This window comes from Euphorbia lathyris, chromosome 10 (genome assembly GCF_963576675.1).
Source record: "Euphorbia lathyris chromosome 10, ddEupLath1.1, whole genome shotgun sequence".
In the NCBI taxonomy this organism is placed as follows: Eukaryota; Viridiplantae; Streptophyta; class Magnoliopsida; order Malpighiales; family Euphorbiaceae; genus Euphorbia; species Euphorbia lathyris.
The window spans coordinates 52,771,171-52,796,248 of record NC_088919.1 but is presented as its reverse complement, the minus strand read 5'-3'; the positions used below and the strand labels follow the sequence as shown (position 1 = coordinate 52,796,248).

Genomic DNA, 25,078 nt, shown 5'->3' with positions numbered 1-25,078 from the left:
GATGTGAGGTTTGATCACAGTTTAGATGGCCTCCTTAGAACCCTTCAGAAGGAGCTGGAAGTTGTGCTTAGGCAGGAGGAGCTTCTCTGGTTCCAAAAGTCTAGGAAATCCTGGATTAGAGATGGGGATCGTAATACCAGGTACTTCCATCTGTCTACTATGATCAGGCGGCAGAGGAATAGAATTGAGGCTATCAAAGATTCTGATGGGGAGTGGGTGTGTGAAGATGAGGTGATTCGGAATTTGGCTCTGGAGTTCTATAAGGAGCTTTTCAAAGAGGATCCTGTTCAGCTGGAGAGGGCTCACTCTATTACTACCTTTCCTTTGATCAGTGAGGATATCAGTCAGAGTGCCTTTCTTCCTATTTCCCGAAAAGAGATTGACCATGCCATCTTCAGCATTGGGGCATCTAAAGCGCCTGGTATTGATGGTCTTCCAGCTGGCTTCTACCACAAGCACTGGGGTGTTGTGAAGGAGGGTATCTATGAGTTTATCATAGGTGTGTTCAATGGGTCTAAGGATATTGAGCTGGTTAATAGAACTCTCCTGGTCCTTATTCCTAAAATTGATAAGCCTTCTTCCTTTTTGCATATGAGACCCAACAGTCTTTGTAATGTTCTTTACAAGACGATTACAAAAATTGTGGCTAATAGAATCTGTGGCATTCTTCCGGAGATCATTTGTCAGAATCAGGGTAGTTTTGTACCCGGTAGACAAATGATGGATAATGTGGTGATTGCCCAAGAAATGGTGCACACTATGAAGATTAGGAAAGGGAAGAAAGGCATTGTAGCTCTAAAGCTGGATTTGGAGAAGGCCTATAATCGCATCAACTGGAATTTCCTGATGGAGAGTCTGGAGAGAGCTAGGATCCCGGACAGTTGGAGAAATCTTATTAAGGTTTGTATCACTTCTCCTGTGTTTCAGGTTATGGTGAATGGGGATATGTCGGAGGAGTTCTCTCCGGGTCGGGGGCATCCGTCAGGGTGATCCTGTGAGTCCCTTCCTTTTCGTTATTGCTATGGAGAGGCTGTCCCATCTTATTCAAGATGCCATTGATATTGGGAGTTTCCACCCGGTGGCCATCAACAGTTTCTGTCCCCAGGTGACCCACTTATTCTTTGCGGACGATGTCCTTATCTTTCTTGAAGGTAATGAGGAGCAGTTGAGTGTCATTATGGATATTCTGGATTGTTTTTGTTCGGCCTCTGGTCAGAGACTTAATATCCAGAAATCTAGGATGATGTGCTCTAAGAATATAAATCCGAGAATTTGTAAAAGATTAAGTGATTTGTCTGGTATTCCTCTTACTAATTCTCTTGGGAAGTATCTGGGGATTCCTCTCCATAGTGAGAGAGTGTCTAAAGTTTCTTTTAAAGATACTTTGGACAAAGCCAATACGAGGTGTGCCACGTGGAAAGCCAAGACTCTCTCCCTCGCTGGCCTTCTGACTTTAATTCAATCTGTGAATTCCGCTGCTCCCAACCACATCATGCAGGCTTGTCAGCTTCCGAATCCTGTGCTTAATGATCTTGATAAGATTAACCGAAGGTTCCTGTGGGGGGAAGCTGCGGAGGGAAGAAAGATCCACCTGGTGCCTTGGAGTGAGGTTTGTCAGCCCAAAGATTCAGGGGGTTTGGGCATTAGGAGAGCTAAGGATAATAATAAAGTTTTATTAATGAAACTCCTTTGGCATATGTGGCAATGCCCCTCCTCTCTTTGGGTTCGCCTTCTTTGTGGTAAGTATCGAAAAGATAAGATCTTTGGGGGCCCGAAAGAGAGAGTTATCAATTGTTCCTTCCTCTGAGTTTTGCTCGGGGGTTGGTCTGGATGTGGGTAATGGTAAGTCCATAAGCTTCTCGTTTGATACCTGGATTGGGGATAAACCTTTAGTGGATGTGTGCACTTCCCCCCCCCCCCCCCCCCCCCGCCTAGTGATATCCAAAACTGGAGGTTAGCCGATGTGGTGGACTCTGAAGGGGACTGGGTTTGGCCTAAATTTGATTCCTTCTTTAGCCTTGAGACTCTCCTTAGAATTAGAGGAGTGAAGGTGAGTAATCAAGAGGAAGACATGGATAAGCATTGCTGGGCGCTGACTAACAATGGAGTCTATTCTTGCAAATCTGCCTTTGAAGCTTTTTCCCTTAACAGGACTGATAATCCCTCGGATATTTGGAAGACCATTTGGTCCCTTAAAATCCCCTACCGTATGAGGAGCTTCCTGTGGCTGGGCATTAAAGACAAGTTACTTACTAACTCAGATAGATACAGAAGGCATTTGGCGACCTCTGGAGCTTGCGGTAGATGTAGAGGCCATGTTGAATCGTTGTGCCACGCTCTTAGGGATTGCCCTAAGAGTGAAGAGGTTTGGAAGAAAATTCTCCCTCATCATACTTTCTCTTCCTTCATGTCCCATTCTATGAACGACTGGTTCTCATATGGTATTAGGGAAAAGTTATTGTCTTATATGGAGCATGGGGACATTTTCTTTGCCATTATCTGTCATCAAGTGTGGAAATGGAGGAACGAGGAGATTTTTGATAATAAAGCTGTGCTTTTGCCTAACTTAGCTGAGTTCTTCTTGAAGAAACTCTCCTCTATTATTGATAGTTTCAAAGGTGAGTCCCTTGCCAGATCTTCCCCGAGTAGTGATGTCCACCTCGTGAGCTGGAGCAGGCCGAGAGAGGGGGTTGTGAAGCTGAATACTGATGGTTCATGCCTCAGTAATGATAAGATTGCTGCCGGAGGTGTTCTTAGGGATGCGGGAGGCGGCTGGCTTTCTGGGTTTACCCAGAATTTGGGTTTGGGTTCTTCCTTCTCTGCGGAGCTCTGGGGCATTCTCTCTGGGATCCAGCTGGCGATTAGGCTGGGTGTTAAGAGGCTTTCTGTAGAGTCAGATAACTTGGAGGCCATCAATATGATTTTGGATAGTCATGTCATGGGTCTTCATAGCCGCAACCTTATTAAAGCTATTAAGAGGCTTAGCCCCTCATTTGATATCCTTGAGTTCAGCCACATATTCCGGGAGCAGAACCGTGTTGCAGATCACTTGGCGGCGGCAGGCCATGAGGGGGTGTTAGGTGTTTCTACCCTTACCGTCCCCCCTATCGCTCTTTCTCCTCTTCTTTTAGAGGATAGGATTGGGGTTAGCTTTCCTAGGCTAATCCCGGTGTAGTTGCTTTTTGTTTTGCTTTCCTTTTCTTTTCTACCAAAAAAAAAATAAATAAAATTGAACGCAACAAACATTGTTCTTTCGGTAATTATGTTATAGAACTAGAAATAATGTTAAAGAGTAAACATATATTTTATGGAAATAAGAAAGATAATTTTGTCAATAATAAATAATTACAAACAGTTGTTCATGAAAAGCTCCAAAATGCTGCAGTTTCCAGAGAAAATGCTAAACGATTCGGTTATATAAACCTAATCAAATATTATATTTCATGTGGTTTGGAGTGACACATTAAACCCTCCTCCGGAAAGGTGAAACAAACACCCTCTTATATATCTTTCCATTCCACTTTATAGATACTCCATTCATTCCATAATAGATGTCTTTCTAGGGGAAAAAAAATTGTTCCATAATGCATGATGTTTTGATTCAATTCATGTACGTTGATTGTTTTTTATCAAATATAAGCCTATTTAAGTTGCCTTTTTATTTTGGAAAATTAATTAGTGGATGCAACTAATACAAGGGTAACAAAAACTTTTAGTTAAAATTTAATTATATTTCTTAATTCTTGTATCTTAACTTTAAAAAAGACATGTATTCTGGAATAGAGGGAGTATCTTTTAATGTTATTACATAAGAATTAATAAATATAATTAATTTTAACTACAAGACTTTATGATCATATATTAATTATTATTATTTTTTTTGAATATAGATACTTTTATTAATTCAAATCAGAATATAGAACATGAAGGAGAAAAGCAGGTGATCCAAACCACTCGCCGCGTACAGACATAGAATTGACCGCCTTAGCTAACACATGGGCAGCCTGGTTCGCTGAACGTTTAACAAAAAAAATAGCTATAGACTCTAAATCTTCTATAATTAAAAAACACTCTTCAATAACCTCAGATAGGTAGGAAAATTGTGTTGTTGGTTGTGTGAGTGCTTTCACAATTGATAAACAATCAGTGAGAATTGTAACATTACGCCGCCGATTGTTTTTCAACCACGAAAGTGCCTCTCGAACTGCCATTGCTTCAACGAGGATAGGCTCGAAATGACCTGCAATTGCCTTGTGCATAGCATACTCACAATCTCCTTGATCATTCCGCACCAGAAAACCCACTGAGCAATACCCCGCTTCCGAAAAAACTCCAGCATCAACATTACAAAAGAAAGACCCCTCAGGCGGACGTACCCAGTTTGTAACCAGCAGTGGAGCATTCTGTCTGCTCTATTTACAGAACGTTTGAGCCTGCTTCCATGCCTTAAGGTCTTGCTTTGCTTCCCAAATAATACAACTAGGTCGTATACGTTTCTGCTCCCAAACATACAAGTTTCGCGCCTTCCACATAGACCAAATTACCATCGTTATTTCAGCCATCTGCTGTGCATTCACACGCCTAAGCTCAGTTGCTAGCCAAATACGAAAAGATCCTACCTGCTGCATCCTGTTATCCCCAAAATATATTATCCACACATCCACCGCAATTGGGCACTTGAGAAAGATGTGTTCATCATCTTCTCCATTCGTCTGGCAGCGACTGCAAATATCGACCATTTGACAATGACGGCGAATCAAATTGGTAACCGTAGGGAGAGAATTCGTAAAGAGATGCCATAACCAATTTCGGACTTTTGGTGGAACCTGTAAAGCCCAACAAACATTCCAATCTACCGGTTGAGGAGTTGTACTTAGTAATGAATTGTCTATCTAGTATCCACTGCGCATCGTATATCGTCCATGCTTCCCAAAAATCCAGTACCAACCATCAGATTGATCAAGACGACATCGTGGGATGGATAAGATTAACCTTCGATCCCTTTCATTAAAGGACTGATTAATAATTTGCTGATTCCATTGCCCATTCTCGAGTAAAAGACTACGTACCAATTCCGGCGGATGAGAAAGGGGGATTGGACTAGTTGGATATGGGTAAGTGACATCTGGTATCCAAGGATCCAGCCAAATATTAACCGTATCACCCCTTCCAATTTTGCATTGAATTCCCTCCCTGAGTATCTCACGCCCTGCTAATATACTTCGCCATATAAAGGATGGATTATGTCCAAGAGTAGCCGACATAAAGGATGATTTTGGAAAATATTTAGCTTGAAGGATGCGTGACACTAAGGAATTCGGATATTGAAGAAGCCGCCAACCTTGCTTAGCTAGCAACGCTAGATTAAAAGTATGAAGATTTCTGAATCCCATCCCTCCATTAGTTTTAGGTCGGCATAGAAGATCCCATCGCTGCCAATGAATACCCGAAGATGACTTCCCTGACGATTGCCACCAAAATTTATTGAGCATACGGTGAATTTTGGAACAGAATTGTGCTGGCATAAGGAAAATACTCATAATATATGATGGAATAGACTGAAGGACAGATTTAATTAACACCTCCTTCCCAGCTCGTGATAAGAATTTTTCTTTCCATCCATTAATTCGTGTCCATATACGCTCCTTTAGATAATTAAATACCCTGAGCTTGCCCTTTCCAATCGATATTGGTGCTCCCAAATAACAACCCATATCCTCAACTTCCTCAACTCCAAGTGTTGATGTAACTGTATGTTTGACTGTATCATTAGAATTCTGACTGAAAAGCAATGTGGATTTATTGAAATTAATTTGCTGACCTGACGCAACCTCATAGACCTGGAAAATTTCTTGAATAACGGAAGCTTCCTGGAGATTCGCACGGAAGAATAAAAAACTGTCATCAGCAAAAAATAAATGAGATATTGAAGGGGCCGACCTAACAATCTGACATCTGTGAAGAGATCCTTCCCTTTCCTTTGCTTGGAGAAGTGCTGACAAGCCTTCAGTACAGACTAAAAATAGAAAAGGAGATAGAGGATCTCCCTGGCATAAGCCCCGAGATGGGATAATTGGTCCAAGCTCTTTACCTCTATGAGTGATAGTATATTTGACCGAAGTAACACACATCATCAACCATTGGATCCATTGAGCATTAAACCCCATTTTCTGCAAAACATTCTATAGAAACTGCCATTCGACCATGTCATAGGCCTTGCTCATATCCAATTTGAGTGCAGCCATACCATGTTTTCCTTGTCTCATCCTTTTCAGCTTATGTATAACCTCATACGCCACAATAATGTTATATGTAATCAATCGATTGGCTAAAAAAGCACTTTGGAAGTCCGAAATTAATTTGGGTAAAACTCGCTTAAATCTGTTTGCCAAAACTTTTGATATAATACGGACAATTACATTACATAGAGCAATAGGACGCAAATCAGTTACATTTTCAACCACTATTTTTTTTGGAATAAGAACAATCAAAGTATCGTTTAACGGTTCTGAAATGTGAGATTTTTGGAGTGCTGTGCGGCAAGAAGAAATGACATCCAGGCCAATTATCTCCCAAAAATGCTGATAAAAAGCTGGATTTAGTCCATCAGGTCCTGGACTCTTATCTGGGTGCATCAAGAAGCAAGCTATTTTAACTTCCTCATCCGTGAGCGGAGCTGTAAGCGCTTCATTATCTGTCAATGTTACTTGAGGTCGAATCAGTGACAAAATTGATGCATCCGAGCAGCCTCTGGTTTTAAATATATCACTGAAGTAGTCAGATAATATATTTGGCAACCCATTACTCCAATCCCGCCAATCATTATTGTCATCACGTAACATTGTGAATGTGTTGTGTTTGTGTCGCGCTGAAGCGTAGGAATGAAAATATTTCGAATTGCTATCCCCTCCCTGTAACCAAAAGAGTTTCACTCTCTTCCTCCAAAAATCAGCTTGCTGCTGTAGTAATTTAGCATATTCCATTGATGCTATTCGGAATTGTTCACAACCATATCTATCCCGATTGCCACGATATCGATCCATTTGATGCCACCACATATTTAGACTGGAGCGAAAATTCATACACAGCTGTCGACTCCATTTTTGCAATGCCTCAGCAGAAGCTGCAATAATGGTATAAAGATCTGCTGAACCCGTTCTTCCCCATGCGTTAGTTACCACTTGTCTGCAATGCTACTCATGTAGCCATCCATTCTCAAATCGAAAACGCTTTGTTCCTCTAATTTGCATCCACATTTTAAGTTCAAGAAACAATGCCGAGTGATCGGAACATACCGTGGCTAGATTATGTAGTTTCGAGTTTGCAAACTGTATCCTCCAAGTTGAATTATGCAACACACGGTCTAATCGTTCCTCAATCCAGCGAGACGTACCCCGTCCGACTTCCCATGTGTACGGGTGTCCATACATAGACATACTTGATAATTGACAGTCTGCTACAGCACTTCTGAATCCTTCTATTAGCCAATTCTGTTGACGATTACCCCCCCCCCCCCCCCCGCTTTTCATCTAATGAGAGGAGATCATTAAAATCCCCGATGCAACACCAGGCTTGGGCTGAATTTATGTTTAAAGATCGAAGTACATCCCAAGATTCATGTCTTTTATTTCTTTCCGGGAAACCATAAAAGCCCGTTAAACGCCACGTTGGAAGATGAGGCATAGAGATTTGTGCATCAATAAAGTTCAGAGATGAAGATGTAACCTGAAGTGAAATTGTATTTTTCCATAACATTGCTAAGCCACCACTTTGACCTCGACTATCCACATTAAAGAAATTGGGAAATCCCAATTGTGTACTAATTCTTTTAATCTTTTCCATTTTAACCTTTGTTTCCATGAGAAATAGGATCAAAGGTTGGTGGGCACGAACCAAGTCCCGTAGGACATTCACTGTACGTGAATTGCCCAATCCACGACAGTTCCAGCTTAAGCAACTCATGAGTTTTCGCGGGCCTGATTGCCAGAACCCGATACTTGACCGTTTTTTGACTGTTCGGTACAGTTTGTTGTATTACTCAAGTACCCCCCCCCCCCCTCCCTTCTAGTACGTTTAGGATCGACAGTTACAGCCTCTTCCATCTCCTTGTCACTATGTGTTGGAAGTTTCGGTTCACCATCTGTCTCTGTATAACCATCTCCCTCTGATGATGGATCTCTTAGCCATTCACGACGAGCTTGTACACCTGCTCTTCTCAGTGTTGCTCGTAAATGGCTACCATATAATCTTTCTGTTGGATTATCCGGGTTGTCAAATAACACATTGCAAAATTTATCTGTGTGCCCAATTACTCCACAGTAAAAACAGAACTGTGGTAGCCGTTCATATTGAAAGTCCACCCAAAACCCAATACCACCACTTCTTTTCAATTTTTGTCCTGTACGAATGGGCAAAGTGACATCATTAGCTACTTTAATGCGTAGATAACTTCTACGTTGTCCAGTAAAGTTCCTCGGATCAGCCTCCAGAAAAGTCCCAATTTTATCACCCAATAAACGACAGATTGCCTGTGTTTGGAAGCCAATAGGCAAATCTGACACTTGTACCCATATAATTAACTCAGATAGATCAATTTGGGTTGCATGTTCTTGTATATCCAATGCTTTCATTATTAACAGATTTTGGTTAAATGTCCAAGGTCCATCATTAAGGACTCGATTTGCATCACGTTCATGGTAAAACTGAAAAATATACCGTCCATCCTCATCTGTTTCTGTGATCAGGGCCGGCCCTGGGCTATGAAATGAGGGGCGCCCGCCCAGGGCCCATAATATTAAGGGGCCCAAAAAATATTTTTTATTGTAGATATATAAAACCGAGATGCATAAATAACATAGAAATTAATTGGTTCAGTTGGTAGAAGCTAGAGACTTGTATTTTTAATTAAGCTTGTGGTCGGAGGTTCGAACCTCCTCCTCCTCATTTTTACTATTATCAAATATTTTTTTCCTTCCCACCCCATTTTATCACTATTATTTTTTTTGTGTTAAATCAAAATTATCAATTTATTTATGTATCCAATAAAAAAAATAACCATTTAATCTTTTTCTAAAAAAAATTTATTATCTCATTTCAATTTTTTTTCTTAAATTAATTTGTCAATATATTGAATATATTCAATATGAAAAATAATATATTTACAGCAAAAAGCATAATTAAACTCTGAACTTTGAATGTTTTAAGGATTAAGTCTCTAATCATTTATTTTTCCACATTGAATTCTTGATCATTGATTCTATTATGGATTAGGCCCTATTTAACTTTAGAATCGCCAAATCGATCTTCTCATCTACTAAACTCGACGAAAAAGTTAAATAATGACCAAATCCATAACAAAATCAATGATAAAGGATTCAATGTAAAAAAATAATCGATCAGCAGTTTGATCCTTAAAACAGGTAAAGTTCAGAGGCTTAATTATGCTTTCTGCCAATATTTATTTACTTCTTTCAATTTTACATGACATATATACTTGTTATTTTAGTACATAAATAATTCTAGTTAGTATACTCACTACTACTACACTACTAATTTAGCTTTTATATAGAAAATATTACAATTTTAAATAACCTTTACGAGTTGGTGTAATTTCAAGTCTAGTTGATTAAAAATAAGTTCTTTTCATTAACATGAAATGTGCAACTTCAAACCATATTGAGTGACTAGAACAGTGGAGGTTGGAGCGAGGATAGAACAAGAAATTACATATAAAAAACCTCATTTTTGTCAATTAAGTTCGAAACTGTACCAATTGATAAACGTTAGGTTTAAAATTGCACTATTTTATGCATGAATGATGATTGCTCTCTCCTAATAACCATATGACTAAATTTGTACTTTATCTTTGTAATAATAAAAAAATCATATGGCCCACACATTAAAAAAAAAAAAAAGTAAAACGTACATATGAAGGCCCAAATTATCATCTCGCCCCGGACCTATAAAAGGTCAGGAACGGCCATGTCTGTGATGGTAACCCCTTTCACAGGTCTCCAGATTGAGGCAAGGGTATTCTTCATAGATTCAAAATGTATGGCTCGAGCAGTCAGGAATCTTCCTACGATAAACCAATATTGTCTTCCTTCCTCCACATGGATCTCATCTCCAATTTCTAATTCATCGTTCTTTGCGGGATTGATATTTAATCGCGCATAGGTTGCCGCAAGGCCTTTGTCGGTTTCCATGGAATTGATTATTAGCAAATACAGTGACTATCAACAGTAATACTATGCTTAATATGGACGCTGCAAATAAGAATTGGGATTAAGATATTTAGTTTTGAATAATTTAGGGGTGGATGATATGAAACAGACTTACTGGATGCGATTTAGGGATTTTGGTTATCCTGCGATTTAGAGTTTTGGCTATGATTTAGGGATTTTGGCTATGCTGTGATGTAGGGATTCTGGCTATACTGGTTTTATTAGGGGTGGATGCGATTTTGGCTATACTGGATTTAGGGTAATATTAGGGATGAATAGTACGGAGTAATAGACGTATTGGATGCGATTTAGGGATTTTGGATGTGTTGTGAGTTTGGGATTTTGGCTATATGGACTTTGCGATTATTACAAATAGGGTGGGAGATTAAAGGGACGGCAAGGGCTGATGAAAACAAAGCGAAAATTTTTAATTCAGACTGGATACGACAAAGAACGGTGATGCAGGTGAATTAGGGTAAAGCATCTCAAAAGAGAAGATTTAAAACACTCCAATAGGAGAGACCATCAATTAAATTGAGAAATTAATAAATATTAATTGAAGGGATTAGAGAGAGGGCACCGCAAACGTCACATCATGGTTATGAACACATGGCCGCACTATATATTAAATTATATTCACTAATCAATTTATATTTATTCTTAAAATAAAATAAAACAACTTAAATAAGGTTATATTTAGTAAAACTCAATTAATGTGTTTGGATTGAATCAATTATGAAATAAAAAAATTGTTTAGAAAGATATCTACTATGAAATCACGAAAATAATAAAATTTACAAATTATCGATTAATGTGGGTAAAAATTACACTTAACGACGAACAGCTCAACCCTTGAACCCCTTAGAATAAGTATAGACTTCTTTTAAATAAAGTTTGAAGTCAAAATAATACATTGATTTGTGTTCTTTAATATAAGGGTAATTAATTTATCGGTCCGGCTAACCTATGCCTTATGGCATAGGTTAAGGTATAATTAATACCTCTTAATATTTAGTTATTCCAGATTATCCTATATCATTAATAAAGGTAAAAAATATAATTAAGTCCCTAAATTTTATCTCTTTTAAGGATTAAATCTTTAGTCAATTATTTTTCCATATTAAGCTCTTGTTCATTGATTTTGTTATGGATTTGATCCTTATTTAAATTTTTCGTCGAGTTTAGGAGTTGAAAAGATCGATTTGGCGATTCTAATGTTGAAAATCACAAACCAAATTCTAATTTCGTTTTAGTTTTTAATTTTTATTTGTGCATGTCAACAAACCGAATCGCCCTAACAATCTATGCAGTCCAAACTCGACAAAAAAGTTAAATAAGGGTTCAAAAATCCATAATAAAATCAATAATTAACGGCTCAGTGTGGAAAAATAAATGTAGGATAAATTACACCCATGACCACTGAACTTTATCTATTTTCACATTATGACCACTCAACTTCATTTTTTTCCGGTATGGACATTGAACTTTCGAAAATCATATTTTTTGGAGCTTTCTCTCTCTAAAAATTCAATTTCTCTCTCCTAACCAAACAACTACTAAATAACCTCAAAAACGAAAATTTTCATTATATTATACTAGGTAGAAGTGGTTCAACAATATTAAAAATGTGATTTTTGAAAGCTCCATTTAATTATTTTCGATTTTTAAGAATTAAAGTTCCTTAGAATATCATTAAGGCTTTGAATTTTTTATTTTTAGCCTTCAATGGTCGTTTTGTGGTCTTAAGTGACTACCGGTGTTAAAAAGTGTAAAATGCAATAGTCATATCGGAAAGAAATGAAGTTGAGTGGTCATAATATAAAAATGGATAAAGTTCAGTGGCCATGGATGTAATTTACCCTACATTTACAACCAAAAAGAAGTAATTACCGCCAACAAAAAGCAATTAATGCTTAAATTAAACCTGTGCCATGAGGCACAGGTTAGATAATCTGTTAATTTATTAGTCCCTGTATTTTGACAAAACATATTGTTTAGTTCCTGTATTTTCAAAAACACATGGTAAGGTCTCTAACCTTTTTCTCAGTGAACTGTTTAGTCCTTCTGTCTGTTTGTTAGATTTTTTACCGTTTATGAATTCGGAAATGACTAAATTACCTTTTACTATTTACCTTTAAATTTCAGAAGAGAAAATCCAATTTAGAAGAAGAAGCTTTTTGTATGGAGAACAAGAAAAGAACAGACCCAATGCTTACGAATTTGAACGATTAAGAAGAAAATTAAGAAAAAGAACAGTCAAAGTTGATTTCAGATGCAGCAGAGTTTAAAGGAATGGATAATAACGGAAAAGAAAAACGCAAATCCAAATTGACTGACAGAATCTTCATGAGAGTCTAACGGCAGAGACTAAACAGTTCACCGAGAAAAACGTTAGGGACTAAACAGTTCATCGAGAAAAAGGTTAGGAACTTTATCATGTGTTTTTGAAAATACAGAGACTAAACAATATATTTTGTCAAAATATAGGGACTAATAAATTAACTGCCTTATCTCTCTCTCTCCTTGAGAATTCCCAATTCATACGAACCCACAAAGGCACCTCCTTCTCGTTCTTCCTCTCTTCTCTTTCTTTTTCCGTTAAAATCTTGTAATTTATCAAATATATAAAAAAAAAATTGTGAATCTACTTTGAAAACGACTCCCACCGAATTAAGCTTCCTGTATTTTTCGTTGTTATTCCTTTTTCTATCGATGTTCTTATAATTTATTGGATCTCTTCATTCGTCCAAATTATATATGCTCCCTATTATTCTTTTATTTATATTTTTTTTAATTTAGCAAAAGCGAAAACGGTTTATAATCAATAGATCTACGTGATCGTAACAAATGACTCAAATCCAAATGTTCAAAATAACCTAAATGAAGATTGAATTACAACTGCTTTTCTACAGATTCAAATTTACAAAAAAATATATGTTTTATTGTTCTTTTATAGCTTTTTTTTCCTCTTTGTAGTCGTTTTCGTCCTTTTGTAAATCTTGTATTTTAGCCTATACTTGCATGAAACTTCATTACGTACCATTTTTTTATTGTATTGTACTTTTTTTAATCTAATAAAGATATAAACATTTTAATTAAAAAAGCAAAAAAAAAAAAAACTATAGAGATACTAGAAGTGTTCAAAAACCGAACCTACTGAAATAACCGACCAAACCGATACATTTCGATTATTTTGGTTCAGTTTTTGGTCTAATAGGTTTGATTTTGGTTTTAAATATTGAAATACATCGATAGATTCGGGGTTTTTTTTACAAAATAACCGAACCAAACCGAAAAAGTGATTAATTAAATTATTATATATTAGTTATCTATTGATTATCTAATTAGGTTAAAAAGTTTTGGGTCTTGTCAAAAAAAAAAAATTAGGTTAAAAAGTTTTGGGTCAAATACAGGAATATCATAATTAAATACAAAATTACAACTAATTCATATCACTAAACTTAATTCTTAATATGTCATTAGTCTCTATATATTATAATTTTACACCATAATTTAAAAATTACAGACTCCAATTCATAAATCATAAACCCTATAAAATATATTATAAACTTCTAATCCTTAAAATATATTAAAAGTACTGATTTTACTAGTTTGACATAATCCAAAATTATGATTTGACATAGTTGTAAATAGTTTTTGAAATATAAATTTCTGTATAATTTTCCCAAAAGTTTTTACGTTTTGAAAACCCAACCGTTTAATTACCTTTTAAAAGTTAAAATCATAATTATTATTAATATAATAAAACCCTATTTTTATATTCAAGAGGTTTGAGAATCTCTATACATCTACTCTAGTTTTTCTACCGTCCACAATCAATTCACTTTGGAGTATTAGAATTTAAAAACAGAATTGGTTTCATGTTTCATAAAAATATTTGATATATATTTTAGATTATAAAGTAACAATTATAATTTTATTTATTTAATTATGAAAAGTGGATTATAAAGTTATAATTTTAATTTTGTTTATTTAACTATAAGAATGAACACATGAATTAAATTAGAAAAAGTGAACCATTTCTTAAGCATAATGCATATATTAAATTTTAACTTTAAATTATACTTTGCAAGGAAACTTTTAATTAAAAATAAAAATCGTACAATTTATAAGGAATTAGATTTATAAAATATTAAATATAACCACTTTTTAATTTTTTATTATTCAACACAACGAACGATAAAAATTTAGGGTGTTCGAGACTTAAAAAAAAAATTGCTCAACGGAAATGATAAATTTTGGAATTTTTCTCCAGGCTAAAATTAGCTCCCAGGTGAGCTGCCACTGTCCAAAGGTATATTTAAAAAACCCCAACACTGTCGAGTACACCATTGCGACCTCAAATAACTCAAGTGGATATGATAAAAGTGGTACTGATAAGTAAAGAACAAGATTAAAAATATATCTAAACTTGATGGGGATTTTAGAAAATGCCCATATAATCAGTCACCGTAATAAATATATCCTATAAGCTTTTATATGTTATCAGCACGAAATGTCAGGCAATTAGGCTCAAAAGGGCCATAATCTAGAGCAAAAACAAGTTTGTAAGACAAGCTACATCTGTTGTAACATATATCAGTTAGCCACAGCCCCAACTATCTATTACAATTGGACGTTTGGGGTTGGCCGGTCCTTGTGCAACATTCACCACATTATACGGCTATCTTTCTCGATTTCGATTTCAGAACGCGATGTTGTGTATGTGCAAGGGGAGGAGAAATGTAAATGTAACTTCCTTTTTTTTACACCTAAAATTTACTTACTATGATTTAATGCTGACTCGCAAAGAGGTCTTCGAGTCAATTCTTCCTACGTATATACCTTCCACCCGGAGTGAACCTAGGATATGGATGAAGGATGGCTAGTTCACGGATCTGGCGTATCACAGTCTTCGGCAGGGTCCGCATGGCATGCTTCAGGTTCTGTTCATCCTGCATTAATTGCATCATTCTTAAAACCTAACAATATACAAGTGTGTCATTATAGAATATTAACTTAAATAGAATGTTTATCAAAAAAAAAAAAAAAAAAAAAACTTAATAGAATGGAATTTCAAATGGTGACTATTTATTTCCACGATTTCCAAGGACTAAATAAGATGTTAAATATAGCAGGCTAACATTATTGCTTCTAAACTACATTGACATAAAAATCCTTCAACTTACATTTCATAACATTGAATTCCAAATCAACCAAAAAAACATAACAAAATTATGTCCAAATTGACTACATTATTGACTGGTTTTATCCATGTCAACAAAAATTATGGTCAAATACCTATTTGACCCTTATCATTTCATTACTTTTTTAAAAAGATTTTTGTTGATTTGAACTTCAATATCACAAAAGGTAAAGTTCCGGATTTTTATGTCAAGAAATATAGCTTAGGAGTTACAATGTTAGTAGCCATATAATTCAGGGGCTATGAATTTACTCGGAATGCTTCCTTTAGGATGTTGTGGATGATGCTTTACTTGGAATATTGCATCCGGTGAAATACAAGCTTTTTGTGGAAATTAGAAAATCCAAACAAAGTGATATTGAAATATTTAACACAGATGCATAGGTGGATGTGCATACAAAGTCTCCAACTCTTCAAGTCCCTCATCTATTAAAGCTGAAGGTTAACGTGGCCAACTTTCTTCTAATTCCAAGATGGATGGTCCAGAGAAAAGGGTGTACCTATGCATGCATGCACATAATATGCACAACATTGTAATGCTAAGGCACTAGACAGCTCAATTGGAGACATCATCCCAAGAAATCAAGGTCTTAGGATCTGCATCTCAAGAAAAGGTCACCTCACTTGGTGCCACATTGAACTCGTCTCAATAAGACCTATAGCACTTTACTATTCAACCAATTATGTAGAATGGATACCACATCCGTGAAAGGCGACGTTCAAAAAACAAAATCTAACCTCTTGCTTGTTCTGTTTCAGTTCCTGCTTATGCGCAGAGCTAGCTCTTAAAAGATTTCGCCATTTATCCTGCATATTTCATCCTTGATTATTATATTTTAATTGTGAGGGAAAAAACGCAATTGGATGAAGAAATGAGAGGTACCCTCAGATCTATTGGTGTCCGGTATGCAGACGAGGAAAATGAAAGCTTCTTAATATCAGTCCATCTCCCAGTTCCAAACTGAGCAATACCATCGATCAGCTTGGTCACCTCAGCAAGAGTCCACATTCTTTGATGCTTCCTTCGATCACCACTCTTCTTAGATCTTCTCTTCACACGGTGGTCATCAGAATCAGATTCACTATGTTCATCATCAGATTCAAAAACCTATGCAAGGAATGGAAAAAGTGACATGAAGAAAGAAGCTTGTGTTACATAAATACATGATTGCAGGCTAAGAATTGATAGAATTATACTAACAAGGGGCAGACCAATTATGTAATCAACAAAATTCATATTTCTATCCCACAATCATGGTAGATCCAGATGATATAGCTGTAACATGCAATAGTAATACATAGCTAGACAGGAATAAATACAATAAAAAATAAAGCATGCATAGATGTGAAAACAGCATTCTACTATGCTGTAGTAACACATACACTGGCAATGAAATTTTTCGGACTAAGAAAGACAGAAAGATACAGTAGTGCTTTGGTCTGGTTCAGAAAAATGTCAGAAAGCAGTCAAGTTGAAAGAGCAATTTCCCTACCGAAACAGATGGGAGTTTCTTGGGACGCCCCCTCCGTGGGCGAGAATTAAGTTCTTGACTAGTTCCTGTTATAGACTCATGCAAAGGAGTAGATTTGGGACTTTTAGAATTATGTTCATTCCTGGATCCAGTCTTAATCCGCTTAGCCGTTGGAGCAGAAGAGGAAATTTTACGTCTTCCAGTTACAAGTTTAGACTTCAGATCTGAAAGTTTTTCATCGTCTTCGCCTTCAAGTGTTTCTTGTGTAATAGTCTCACTTAAAGACTCTTTAGGATTATGAAGTTCATTAGGGGATATCATGTTCAAGCATTCATCCTTTAGATCGCTATCCAAACCGTTTCCTGTTTCCAATGCATGTTTGGACTTTGGAACACAAAATTCTTCAATGTACCTTTTAGTAGGCCTCCGCAATCTTCTTTGTCCTAAGAGGGTGCTCAGTTTGTTTGTTTGGATGGCTTTCTTTTCATTCCCATCCGATGATATTCCACTGTCCAAAGACCTTGCATCATTCAACTCATCAAGATGTTCTAAATCAAGCGAAGTAGTAAATTCATGATCTCCAGCAAGTGTTTGATAATCGATTTTATCCTCAGGCGAGTCGTATAATTCACATTTGACAGATTTCTTCTCAACTGAGACATTCTTGCATTCAGATTCTGTAAGTGTTGCTGCAGATGATTCTGAAAACCCAAGAAACCAATTGCTACTGCCACTCAACCCTGGAGACTGACTTTCTGAACTTGAGTTTTCCACACGTGAACTTCCAGATGGAGCATACTCAAGGTTACAGATCTTGTCAGCCAATTCAATATCTACACTCAAAATATACCAATTACTTGAAATTGATGCAAATGAACTCATGAAAACTCAACACCACCATGGATACGGGGTTACCTAAAAGAAAATCTTCACATGCCCCAGAGATGTCATTTGCTGCATGAATATCATCTACTTCATCAACTTCGTCCAGCAACCCATCAAGAACCTGGCAAAATACGGAATCATCATTGCATGGACAACTGACACTAAGATGTCATATTAAGCTGACTACAACCAAATCAAGTCTATTTCCAGGAAATGGAATGATACAAGACCAAGAGACATGGATGCAATAAAGCAGTAGAGTTTACTGCTCAGTTCAATGTGTTTTTTCCGAAAGAAGAAGATGAATATAAACTCTAATATGACAGATCAACAAGTAGAATACATACTCCAAGCTCCAATCCATCTTGTCCTTGAGTAGTACAATCCAGCCCCCCTTGTCACCAAGAAAGGAAAAAAAAGTTAGTAACAAACATGGGAAAGAATGATTAACCAACAAACAGGAACACCTAAGAGCAACCAACTCTCTCAGCACGTATTGTACAAACAATTCGAGCTAGCTTAAAAGCTGGAATGCATGTGTAGTATATAGTCATGCTCAATGTTAGAATCTATTTACTTGACTTCTATTAACTTCCAAACATCCTTGCTCTTAAAAGGAAACTTCTTTGCCAATATAAACGTGCTTGTTCACCCATATGGTACGTCTAGAACTATAAAAAAAAAAAGGGCGGCCCGGTCGCATTACGCGTCCCCGCTGAGCGAGGGTCCGGGGAGGGGTCCCACCACAAGGGTGTATTGGGGGCAAGCCTTCCCTTGCCAATTTAATTGGCAAGAGGCCGCTCCTAAGACTCGAACCCGTGACCTCAGGTCACACGGCAACAACGTTTTACCGTTGCGCCAAGGCTCGCCCTCTACGTCTAGAACTATAATACAAAAAAAAAATCAAGCTAGTATTCAATAATGTCAGTTTTAAGCATGTGGAGATTATCTAAATGTTTCAACTTAGTTTTTCATTTTAATGGTATTCTCACCCACGCACTGCAAGAAGTAACCTAGAGATCTCAGAGAAGGTAAAGACTATTTAGGCTACTGGGAGCGAGAAAATAAACCAGCCATTCCCCACAATTGAGAATTAACGAATTTATCCTTATCCTATCAAAACTTCAGACAAACAACAGAAATTCCGGAAAAAAAAATCAACAAGCAATTAGAAAATTACCACAATTTCCTTTTATGTCATAGTCAAAACTATAGTAGAAGTCCTCAATGTCCAAGTGTTTCCATGAATTCTCCTTACCAAGACATAACACACCATCTACTGAAACATTATCAGGCTTAGGTTCTGCAAGTAAATGCTGAACTTCTGTTGTTTCATCTTCCAATCCAGGAACAGAAGATTCATCCAGCTTAGTCTAAACGAATATAAGAAAACAAGTCAAAATTTCCACCTTAGTTAAGAATACTGTTTACGGGACAAATCTTCATGCTGCTGGTTGCAAAGAGAACTGGTAGATCATGAACTCGAATCATGTGGATCATATGCCAAAAGGCTTATATCTTTGCACACCCCACCAGATGGAGAAGTCAATAAATATTTATGCAACAGGCATCAATTAATCATTAAAATCACACGTGTAATAATGTACATAGAATTGCCTCTATCATGTAAAAAAATCCCACATAACAGAACAAGGTGTTTTCCAAAAAATTGTTAACAAAGCCCATTCAGCATTGCGAAGAACCACAAGCATAACGAATAAAGTGAGAATGTACATGTAAGTTGACCATTTTTTTCAAGGATAAAAAAAAAAAAAAGGGCGGCCCGGTCGCATTACGCGTCCCCGCTGAGCGAGGGTCCGGGGAGGGGTCCCACCACAAGGGTGTATTGGGGGCAAGCCTTCCCTTGCCAATTTAATTGGCAAGAGGCCGCTCCTAAGACTCGAACCCGTGACCTCTGGTCACACGACAACAACGTTTTTACCGTTGCGCCAAGGCTCGCCCTCTGTTTTTCAAGGATGACAACAGGAAATTATAATTCCAAGCTTTTTAGTGAAAAAAAAAATGCTCACCTTTTGGCATTTTATATTAGCAAATTTCTTATCCAAATGTGGTCTGCGATCCATCTCATTTACTGCTCTGAAACTTGAATTAGGATTTCCACAAATGTGCAACTGCTTACATCGTTCACTACAACAAAAATGAAAAGGCAAAACGACTTGATTACTCTCGGCATCCAGCTTTAACAGGAAAATATAAATTCCAGTTCACAATCAACAAAAAAGATGGCTGTATCTTCTTATTGACAAAAGTATGTCATGATTACGAAGCTCAAAGATGAGAACCATAATATTGTAAGTTTCTGTTTCATTTCTTACAGATGTGAAATTTCTTAAACAACTAAGTTCCTTCTCCTACCTTTTTCTTTATAAATGCCAAGGGACCATCAAGGTACATTGTCTTTGATCCACTGTAAAAAAGCCACCATAAACAATCTAGAGTAAAAATGTAAAACCTTCTACCCCTATCAAGCAGGACAACGACCAGTCAACTTTTTTGCCCAAGGATGCCCTAAAGGCCAAATTTGGCAGTGAACAAAGAGTCAGATTTTTACCAAATTATATCTTACCAAATATCACATCACCTACCTTTATGAGCAATTTTCAATTTTCACACTGATATTCAACAAAATCTACACATTACGATGATTCACTTATATTAACCTCATTTTAATTAAAACAGTCCGACTTAAATGAACTGAAAAAAAAATACATCATTGTATTTTTTTTTTCTCAAAAAAAAAAATACAATGTAGCTTGGCACAAGCAAAGCATGCCACTATTAAATTCTAAGAATATTCAACAGTAAAATAAATCAAACTAGATTTTGAAAAATAAAAGCTGTTTCAATTTTGGAAATAGAATAACAAACAGACAATAAATATATCGCCAAAAATAAGTAAAAATATTACTTATATAATAAAAATAGCAAAAACTTAAACAAATGGACAACAAATACATCACCATAAATAAGTAAAAATATAATAAGTATAAATAAATACTTCAACTAAATGTTACTATTTATCTAAAATAGAAAAGACAACGATGCTTATTCGGAAAACGAAAAATGCAGGTCCAAGATATTATCATTAACTCTATTATTTTTTTGAAGTAACCTGATTTAGTTAAATATTTCAAAACATATAGAAAATCATTTTCTCTTTCTTTTTTCTAAAACAAAAAAAGTAAAAGTCGGCTAAGCTGAGAATATAGCTTATCCGCCTCAAAACAGAAAAAGGAAAGTAACGAAAACAACTTAAAAATCCATTTGCCAACACTACAACTCATTTTCTCGGGAACCAAACAGACCGCAGATAAGCAAAGTAAAGAATAGAACAAACCTCATTCATCGGCGTCAGAGAAAATCCTTACAAGCTGAAACATCCGATCTACAACTACAAAAATCCATAGATTCGAACAAAAACGATAAAATTCAACAAACAGGATCAAACAAAACAAACAGATAGAGATACAAAAAGCAATCTAGAGAGAAAATGAAAGAAGTAGGATACAGAGCGAGCTGAGCAAAAGGATAATAAGAAGGAGATCTGACCTCAGAGAGAGTGAAGAAGAATGAGTGACTGACGAGTGAGAAATTCGAGCGAATGTTCGAAACCGAAAAGCTCAAAACCGCCAAAAAGTAACATAAAAATGGTAGAAATGCGCGAGAGAGAGAGAGAGAGTGAAAGAAAAGTTGTGCTGAGTGTTTAGTATAGTGTTATTTTTATTCCACGGAATCCAAACGGGACTTCACAAAATCATTTCTTTCGATGAATAAGTTTTCGTTTCACGTCCGCTAAGGACGAACGACTGACAGATGGACAACATTAACGCCGGTTTTATGTTTAGGTGGTCGTCCAGCTCAGCCAATTCAGCTTCACGGCGTTAATAAATATAACGGAGGGACGTTTCTTACTAAATTGTTTTGTATATTACGGGGTAAAATATTCTTTTTGCCGTTCCTACTAGAATAACTACTTAATTGAGCATAGTCGAGTCAAGCCGAATTTTGATATGTTCATGTAAAATTAACGAGTTTAATATTATGTTAGTGAACTGCTTGTGAGTAATTCGTTAATTTTATTTATTTTAAATTTTTTAATATAAAATTATATAGTTTTAAAATCTATACAATTCATAAAATAGATTACAACATATTAATTCAATTATAAAACTTTTCCTTTTCTAATATTAGAATCGTATACCCTAATCTTGAATATTTTACTTTTTTAAGGCACGTGCAATATATCTTCCGCATTTAACTTACTTTTAAACGATCTAGTAATTAATTGATTATATTTTACGCAAGTTTAGGGGGCTAACTGAACATTTTATGCAAGTTTATGGAGCTATCAGGATACTTTGAAAGTTCAGGGAGCCAATTAAGTTTTTTGGACAATTTCAGAGAGCAAATGAATAATACTATTATTGAATCAATCTTGCTTATAAACGTGTTCATGAACATTATAATTGAGAATGTTCATGAATCTATAACTGAACCTGCTCGGAAGCTTTTGAGTCGAGTTTCGTCGTGTTTAAACTTGGTTCGTTTATAAATCGCACACAACACGATCGAACTTTTATCAAATTGAACTGTGAATCACTCATGAGCAACTTGAATCATTTACAACCCTAGCTCTCATTGCTTAATTTGCCAATCTACATCCGGTTTAGGAATGAGAGTTTTAGAAGTTATCTATTGGGTTTCGTCCTTATATTTGAATGGTGTCGTCGTCAAGACCAATGCTAAAATGTTGATGATGTCAATTTCTCTACCATAGATGACAATATTGAGTTCGGGATATTACTGACCACTGTCAGACTATTTGACTCTTATGCAATCTATTTTGTACGACGGCAGGTAAATGAGTTGGCCCACACTTTTGCGCAGTCTTCTTACTCTTACTCCTGTCCCAAGTTTTATGATGCCCTTATTGAGTTTTTATTTTATGATCAATTTTAGTTCTTAAATTAGCTAGATGGATCAATTTAATCCAAACTTAAGTTTATTATCAGTTTGTCCTTTAACTTGAAATTTGAGATCAACTTTGTCAAAATTTATCTGTGTGAGTATAAAACAGCATTACAATTATCAATCATATATTGATACATTATTTTAGATTGATTTAACCTTACATATCAAATTACAAAATTAATTTAATATTGTTGGGATGAAAATAAATTTTCAATTATTACTTATGGCCATTTTTATTATTTATTTGTATCGTTCAATAATATTGTTGTTGGAATGTTAATGATATTAGTGGATTGAGGTTTCGGTTCTGTTGATTTTCATTTATTTCTTTCCATTTTATGAACCGTCTATGTTTAAACTCTTTTTCATATTCTTTTCTTTTTGATAATATAAGGTGTCGTTTGGTTCGCGAAATAGAATGTCATGGAATAGAATAGTCATTCCAAACTGTTGGAATTAATTGGATATGGATCCAATTAGGCCCGCCCGAAATGGAACGGGCCCAAACCCAATAAGAATTAGGGTTAGGTTACCTATTTATTCAGTATAAATAGAAACCCTAACCAACTCTAATTCTAAGAGAATAAGGAATTAGGTTTTAGAGATATAGTATCTCAAAAACACAGAAAATAGAATTTTTCTCTCATGTTTCCTCCTTTTGGCCGCCGCCCCTCTCTCTATTTTTGGGATTCGTCGTCGCTTTAGTTCGTGAACTAATTGTCTTCCTCTCCCAATTCTATTGGCGTGGTTGAAGGCTTGACCGGTGATACTAGATCAGGTGATTGATCTGAATCCTTCTGCTACAAATCAAGAATGGGATCCGCGCTACAAGAGGTAACCCGTAAACCCGTTTACTTATTCGGATAAATATATATGTTGTGAATATATGTTTATCCCAACATTGGTATCAGAGCCATTGGATCTAGTATTCTGTCTTTACCGCGAATCCGTTTGCGTTTGAATCTTTTTTGAAAGATTAAAAAAAATTCATTGTTATTATTTTTATAATTATACACTAGAATTGATTGATTGCGTGATTAAATTAAATTAGGGTTCGATTTAAACGTTTTTTACTCAATTAAACCCGTTTTAGGGTTCTGTTACCTTCTGATTTTTTGTTCCGCTCGTCAAATTGAAAAACCGACCACGCCATCGAGTCTAGAGACCCCGAAAACCCTAGGTTCCATATATTTTTCGTCGCCGGAATCGACCGGGAAGGCGGCGCGTGGCCTTCACGCGCCACCTAGGGGGGAGAAAACGCGTGTCTCCCCCCAGCCCGCCACGCGGCAGGCACTGGTTGGCCAGCCGGTGCCGCGCTGGCGCCAGCTGGACCAACCAGCGTGCTCCACGTGGTAGAGGCCCCTCCACACGCGCCAGGCGCGTGTGGGCGCGTGAGGCCTCTTCCCGTGACCAATTTTTTCCCGTTTTTTACAGGAACGCGTTTCTGAATTTTTCTGATTTTTTGGGTATTTTTTCAAAATTTTTGGATGAGCATTTAAGGAGGTCCCTACCACTATGACAATCGAGATATGTTTTGATTGGAAAAAGGTCTATGCATGTGGCACTAACCTTTTCTGGTGTTTCTTTGTTTTTGGATAGTCATGGCAATCATTAGATTCACCCCAGTGGAGCCTGTAACGGACAATCAAGTGGCTATCAGGGAGATATTTCGCATTAGACTTTTGAAATGCAGAATGTCTAAGGAAGTGCGATGGGATGATGCAGATGCTATTGTGCGTCACCTGATCGAGGTACAGGACCTTATGCAGTGCCTCATCCTTATGGGAGATTTTGACGGAGGTCATGATCAAATAATATTATTCTCCGACCTTCTTGAAACCCTAAAGTCCTCTCCAAGACTCCATAGGCTATATTTGCATAGCTTTAACAGTTCTGGCTTGAATTATGAACATTCCGTGTTATTGTTCTTAAATGAGCTAGATGAGCTGAATGTCACCTTACCTGTAAGGTGACGATGGAGTGAGACTGAGGTCCGGGAGACAATTTAGGTCTGTCCAATACAGGAGGGTTTTCGAGGAGATGCCTGAAATGTTAAGGAGATTTGTGATTCGTTCCTTCCCTCGCCCGTTCCGTGTAGGAGAAATTCCCTACATGGAAGAGATGGAAGATTTTTATGTTAGTTAAATGAACCATTTTTGTTTTTAGCATGGTTGTGGATTTAATTTTTGGAACAAATTTTTTCTTTAGGGTTTATTATTCCAGTGTTATAATTTTTGTTAGGATTTCTATTGGAATTTTTGTTTTCTAATGGATTTTTTTAATAAAAAAAAAATTCAAAT

The 25,078-nt window shown here is 36.5% G+C and overlaps 1 protein-coding gene across 4 annotated transcripts; it reads right to left on the bottom strand.

Annotated features, from left to right (window-relative positions):
* Window positions 1–14,696: 14,696 nt before the first annotated feature.
* LOC136208872 (uncharacterized) lies at window positions 14,697–21,514 on the bottom strand. Of its 4 annotated transcripts, XM_066000133.1 has the most exons (11): window positions 21,357–21,514; window positions 21,145–21,198; window positions 20,163–20,214; window positions 19,817–19,934; window positions 18,967–19,159; window positions 18,134–18,180; window positions 17,817–17,907; window positions 16,923–17,734; window positions 16,313–16,537; window positions 16,168–16,236; window positions 14,697–15,205 (listed from the first exon to the last, which is right to left on the bottom strand). In XM_066000133.1, exons 4-11 carry the CDS (start codon window positions 19,868–19,870, stop codon window positions 15,047–15,049), a joined length of 1,650 nt encoding a protein of 549 aa, XP_065856205.1. In that variant the 5' UTR covers window positions 19,871–19,934; window positions 20,163–20,214; window positions 21,145–21,198; window positions 21,357–21,514; the 3' UTR covers window positions 14,697–15,046. The 4 variants fall into 4 exon arrangements, with proteins under 4 accessions (XP_065856205.1, XP_065856206.1, XP_065856203.1 ...); XM_066000134.1 differs by lacking the exon at window positions 18,967–19,159; XM_066000131.1 differs by lacking the exon at window positions 20,163–20,214.
* Between the last annotated feature and the right edge of the window lie 3,564 nt (window positions 21,515–25,078).